Source organism: Zeus faber, assembly GCF_960531495.2.
Source record: "Zeus faber genome assembly, chromosome: 16".
NCBI classification, from domain to species: Eukaryota; Metazoa; Chordata; class Actinopteri; order Zeiformes; family Zeidae; genus Zeus; species Zeus faber.
This window is the reverse complement of record NC_137202.1, coordinates 21167474-21173702: the sequence shown is the minus strand read 5'-3', so window position 1 is coordinate 21173702 and position 6229 is coordinate 21167474. Positions and strand designations below refer to the sequence as shown.

General features: G+C 44.3%; 1 protein-coding gene across 1 annotated transcript; it reads right to left on the bottom strand.

The window, feature by feature from the left end:
• Positions 1–914: 914 nt before the first annotated feature.
• Positions 915–2480, bottom strand: LOC307242262 (tubulin alpha chain-like; the record flags this gene model as incomplete). Its single annotated transcript, XM_080016647.1, has 3 exons — positions 915–1889; positions 2026–2174; positions 2300–2480. 3 exons carry the CDS (start codon positions 2478–2480, stop codon positions 915–917), a joined length of 1305 nt encoding a protein of 434 aa, XP_079872773.1.
• Between the last annotated feature and the right edge of the window lie 3749 nt (positions 2481–6229).

Here is a 6229-nt window from a genome sequence, read left to right as displayed (position 1 = left end):
TGCTGCCACCAAGTGGTGATTACGTAACATTTTATGTTTTTTTATACATTTTCCCGTTAAAAATGATTGAAAATACACTGTAAAACAGTTGCCCTTGCCTGATGTGAACAGGTTTAAAATAAACCCTATGCCATGAGATTCATGTATTTCTTCTTTTATTGAACCCATAAAGAGGGCCATTTGGAGTCCCGTGTCACTCCAAGTGGGCTATGTAGTCGACTCAGCCTGAGCTAAATGCAACGTTATACCTTGTTTGATTTGACTGGTTGTTAAAGTGCATACCGCCGTATTACCGTGGTGGAACCATGTGGTGCCTGTTGGAAAATACTGCAATAATACCAAGGGGGAATAATAGATTTGATAGAATATGATATGGGTTAAAAATCTATAAATTTCCAGAAATTATGCTTGAGAATTCATGCTCAACCAGAAAATGCTCAACTTGAATGTGTCACAGTCTATATCTTAGGGTTTTTTGGTGTGCAATTACATTTTTTTTGCCTTCTTTTATTAAATGTGGTGTCAGCAGATCAAATTACAGAAGGTATTTGTATGTCATTGCATCCGAAACTGTTCATCTGAAAGTGAAGTTCCAATTCCCAGCCTGCGATGCCAATCTCAAGACACTTGTAAAAAAATTGAAAGAAAATTGTAATAATTAGAATAAATATGTAAATAATAATAATAATAATAATAATAATAATAATAATAAATGTAATAATTAATGAGACACTAAAACTTAACCCTTTGCTCCTAGCCGATTCAAGACAGGTTCTCAGAGCTCTATGTAATGGGTTTATTTGAAACATAATGAGTACAGATATTAACAGTCTGTTCTCCCCTCTTTGGTGTTGAGCTTCTTGAACTATTCAGGGACTGGAAGGGTGTAGTCACAGGCTGCTGAAGGCTACTTTCTAGTACTCTTCTCCCTCCTCCTCCTCTCCAACGCTGTCTGTGCCCACCTCTTCGTAATCCTTTTCCAGGGCGGCCATGTCTTCTCTGGCCTCAGAGAACTCTCCCTCCTCCATGCCCTCACCGACGTACCAGTGGACGAAGGCCCTCTTGGCGTACATCAGGTCAAACTTGTGGTCGAGACGAGCCCAGGCCTCGGCGATGGCCGTGGTGTTGCTCAGCATGCAGACGGCCCTCTGGACCTTGGCCAGGTCTCCTCCGGGAACCACGGTGGGGGGCTGGTAGTTGATGCCCACCTTGAAGCCCGTGGGACACCAGTCCACAAACTGGATGGTGCGTTTGGTCTTGATGGTGGCGATGGCAGAGTTGACGTCTTTGGGAACCACATCGCCGCGGTACAGCAGGCAGCAGGCCATGTACTTGCCGTGGCGTGGGTCGCATTTCACCATCTGATTGGCTGGTTCAAAGCAAGCGTTTGTGATGTCGGCCACTGTCAGCTGCTCATGGTAGGCCTTCTCAGCGGAAATGACCGGGGCGTAGGTGGCCAGAGGGAAGTGGATGCGTGGGTAGGGCACCAGGTTGGTCTGGAACTCCGTCAGGTCCACATTCAAGGCGCCGTCGAAGCGCAGCGAGGCAGTGATGGAGGAGACGATCTGACCGATCAGCCTGTTGAGGTTGGTGTAAGAGGGACGCTCGATGTCTAGGTTCCTGCGGCAGATGTCGTAGATGGCCTCGTTGTCCACCATGAAGGCACAGTCCGAGTGCTCCAGGGTGGTGTGGGTGGTCAGGATGGAGTTGTAGGGCTCCACCACAGCCGTGGACACCTGGGGAGCAGGGTACACGGCAAACTCCAACTTGGACTTCTTTCCGTAGTCCACAGAGAGGCGCTCCATCAGCAGAGAGGTGAAGCCGGAGCCGGTCCCTCCACCGAAGGAGTGGAAGATGAGGAAACCTTGGAGCCCGGTGCACTGGTCAGCCTGGGGAGGATGCAATCAGGAGGCCATGTCACAAGGTTTTCACTTTCATAGGTTGAAAATATTTCTGTCAGAAATCTGGTTAGTTCAGCGGTGGGTTGTGTGAAGACATGACCACTGGACCAGTTGTGCTGCTTACCAGTTTGCGGGTCCTGTCGAGCACCAAGTCGATGATTTCCTTGCCGATGGTGTAGTGACCTCTGGCATAGTTGTTGGCTGAGTCTTCCTTCCCTGTGATCAGCTGCTCAGGGTGGAACAGCTGGCGATAGGCTCCTGTACGCACCTCATCTGGAAGAAATAAGGATTTGTTTCATTTTATTATGTGATCCTTCGTATATTATGAACTCTTACTTCATATTCCTGTAAGGCTCGTTCGTGGGAATTATTTTTCAAAATCTCGTTTTCTCTCTTACCTATGACTGTAGGTTCCAGGTCAACAAAGACAGCCCTGGGAACATGTTTTCCAGCTCCAGTCTCACTGAAAAACGTGTTGAAGGAGTCGTCTCCCCCTCCGATGGTCTTGTCGCTGGGCATCTGCCCATCAGGCTGGATGCCGTGCTCCAAGCAGTAGAGCTCCCAGCACGCATTGCCCATCTGGGCACCAGCTTGACCAACGTGCATGGAGATACACTCACGCTGTACAAAACAATATAAACATACATTAACCAAGTCCACACTGCGTCACATGAGCACTTTTAGAATTTTAGAGTGGAGCGTAGAAATGGACAGAGCATTACTCTAACTCCGCCTGACTTCGACACAGACCTTCGACTTTGGATCAAGTTACTTTAATGTAAATGTTAATGTAAATATTTTTTGTTTGTTTGTTTGTTTGGTTGTTTTTTACAATAGGCCACAAGTGATTAACCAGACATACTGTAACAATGGTTCGGGATTTCTAAGAGAAATACACCCCTAGAAGTCTGGGATTTTTATTTATGCAGAAACTTACCATTTTTTAAGTTTTTTAGCCTCTAAAAATGTAGTTCGTTCCAGGCGGCAACCAACCTTTAGAAGGGAGACGAGTACAAACAGGACAGAGAAATACATTCAAAATTTGACTAAAGACCAAAAAAAATAAAAACAGGAGCGAAGAAAACATCCATAGAAGGTTGTTGAAATTGCAGGATGTTGAAATGCGTGTGATCCTTATCCATAATTATCCTTTTGTTTGTGAAGTTTTGAGAGCCATTGGACTGCAATGCAGACACACCCAGGATTGGGAAGGAGTCACCAAAACATCACAAATTACATTCCTTTAATGGGAACAAAACAATGGAGAAGTATCTCAGAGAAAATGTGCAAAAGATTCAGTAGAGGGGCAACGTACCTTTGTGGCTGTTATTAACAAAAACTGGACAAATCCTGTTCAAATGGCGAAATTGCGTTGCTTGTCAGTCAGTGCTAGTTTGAAAATTCCAAACGCTCAGCTCCAAACATAGGGGACGAGTTGTGACGGCACAAAGACGTCACTAGATAATGCCCCCGCCCCCTGGTTACCATAGCTACCAAGGGCAATTGATAAGAACGCAGCCCGATCGCAAATTGAAGGTCGTAAAGGGACAAAATTAGGCCAAAACGACTCAAAATACATCGAAACGACCGCCTTGGTCCGGGAATAGTGGGCAATGACTTTGTGGAAAGTTTCAATGGTTTAGGAAATATTTTTATTTTCGTTCCACAATTTCTGCCCATGAGGTTCCCTGTAGGAAAAATACAGTATACAGGTATAGGTACTGAAGTATTCCCAAAATATGGCGAGGATTTAGCAGCGATAACTTGCGGTCGGAGCCAAGCGCGGCTCTCTGAACGCCGCTCGCAGCCCAGGTAGTCTGACTCGCTGCAGCCTAAATAGGACGAAGACGGTACGCGCACGCCCTCGACGTTTGAAGGATCAGCCAATCGGGGGGATCGACGCGGAACGTGCCGTTTTCTTTTCACTTCAACAGAGCGAGAATTACTGGCTGACTAAAAGCACGCCGACAAACGACCGGCGAACACATGAACATGTCGTTCATAGGGTCGACTTAAACTGACCTCAGCAAAATGATCTGCCCGTTCCATTCATAATAAACTGCGTTCCATGGAAAAAGGCCGTTTCCGCTTTTTCGAACTCGTGAGAGAAATGTCTCTCTGAGTCCGATGAACGAACGAGAGGTTCCAGTGAAAAATAGTCTTTATACGTCTTTATACGTCTTTTGGCATAAATGCATTGGCCTGTTGGCCCCAGCTGATGAAGAAAGGGGATAAAGACGCTCCTCAGCCTCGTCTGGAGGCACAAGGCACCCACTGTGTGGAGGCGGAAATTAATATCCTAACATTGTGTAAAATTTGAAAAAAATAAATTGCCCTCAGTGTACAAAGAGAAATGTTCACTCCATATTGCTGACCTTATCACGCGGAAGTAAAGTCAACCATTGGTTTCGCATCGACCCGCTTACCGGGTGACCCTCTAAAGCTCGCTTCACACCGAATACGAAAACGCTTCTGACAGTCAGATCCTCCCCCTAGTGGCTGTCGGATGAACTGCGCTAGGGTTTCAAATCCCGTATGTTAGGGAAAACTGGAGTTTTCGTTTTTTTCCAGAACAACAAAGACTAGGTTTGCTCTGCAAGACATTTACTGTCATCCATGAATGAGCTTAAAACCCTATATATAGTGTTTGCGAGGATAAATAAAAAAAAAACCCACACAATTCACATTATACAAAAAGAGATTTATTGAAAGGGAATATGGTGACATTTAATATTTTATATCCGTGACTTTTTCACTTATTTTTAAGCCCAGCTCCATTCAAAAAAAAACTTTGATGTAACTGCCGGACGGGGTGTCAGACTGAAACTTGCAAAAATTCCGCAATGCAGTGCATCACAGCTTTTCGCGCGTGGAATCAGACTACCCGTGGGAATAAATGGACTTCTGCTTTTTTTAATTTTGATTTTATATCTTTTTTTCGTTCATCATATTCAGTGTCATGCCGGCTCAAGCCGCGCTTCGTTTCCAAGCCAGGAAAGGGGTAGTTTGTCACCCAGTGGGCATCTTTGAGAGAGCCAGGCTAGCCGAAATAAGCCTTGCTCATGGCGAAAGCGGGATTTGGGGAATACCCCCCAGTTACTATGGAAACACATGTTCCAGGGAATCCCCCACGTGGCCCCGTCTCCTGGTTGCCGCAGCTACGGGGGTGGGCATCGACATGTAATGCATTTGTGAGGTCACAACTCTCCCTCTATAAAGCTGAGTGCTGGGCGGGTTGAAATTATTCCACTCGTCGCACGTACAAGCACATACGAACAGCCAAATAGGACCAGCTCACTTCACCAGGAATTGTCTAGTTTCTGTTACCACAGTCACTTCACAAAACTACCGATTGTCACCCCGATATTGAATTCCTCCACACCTTCTATGAGAGACTTCTCCGTTGTGCTGTTTCCTTCAAAGCAGATACCCAATCTTGCACTGAATATTTTTATTACTCATTCCCAAATCTGGATAGACATTCTTATCCATATTTCAGAGTCAAAAAACTAAAAAAAGGTATTGATCCTGATCTGTGAGAAGGATTTTCCTGTGATGGATAATGTGTTCCACTCTTCAGAAGAACAATCATAAAATCCAACATTTTTTGTTGGGATGTTTCTTTGTATCCAAGATTACAGTCAAAAAGGCTTTCAAAAAAATTCACATCAATTAGTGTAACATAATTGAGGCTTAGCCACAAGCGTATCAACATCCTGTGCTTTTATGACTTAAGATGGATGTTTGATGCGCTCATGTGTATATTTTTGGTATATTTTTCGTTTTGAAATTTGAAATTCCTTTCTCTGTCCCGTTTGTAGTTTTCTCCCTTCTAAAGATTGGTTGCCGCTTGGAACTAACTATAATTTAGTTCTTGAAATACTGTAAAAATGGTAAGTTTCTGCAAAAAAAAGTTGTTCATCCAGTTGTGTTTCATTTTGCCTCAAGAACCGGCCAATACGGTTAAGAATAAGTGCAGAATGTCCGGCAGCACTTAAGCACTTGCGTTGCTATCTGATGAAAAGGAAACTGTTATGACAACAGTTCAAAGAATTTTCTAGTTCGTAACCCTAACCTTTCCCTGTTTCTACCCAATACCTACCATTGTCTCGTGGACAGTATCACAGTCATGTGTAAGCACATTGCACATGACTTTGATGCCCTCCACCCTAAAAGTATGCTCAAAGCACATTATTTGCATGAAACCTGTTGCCTATGTGACACATGGTGGGCTTGGTTTATGTATATTTCTAAAAGGAGCTGGAGTCTATAGTGTATCCTGAACCATGTACTCAAATGAGTAATTTACAGACAAAACTCTTATATTC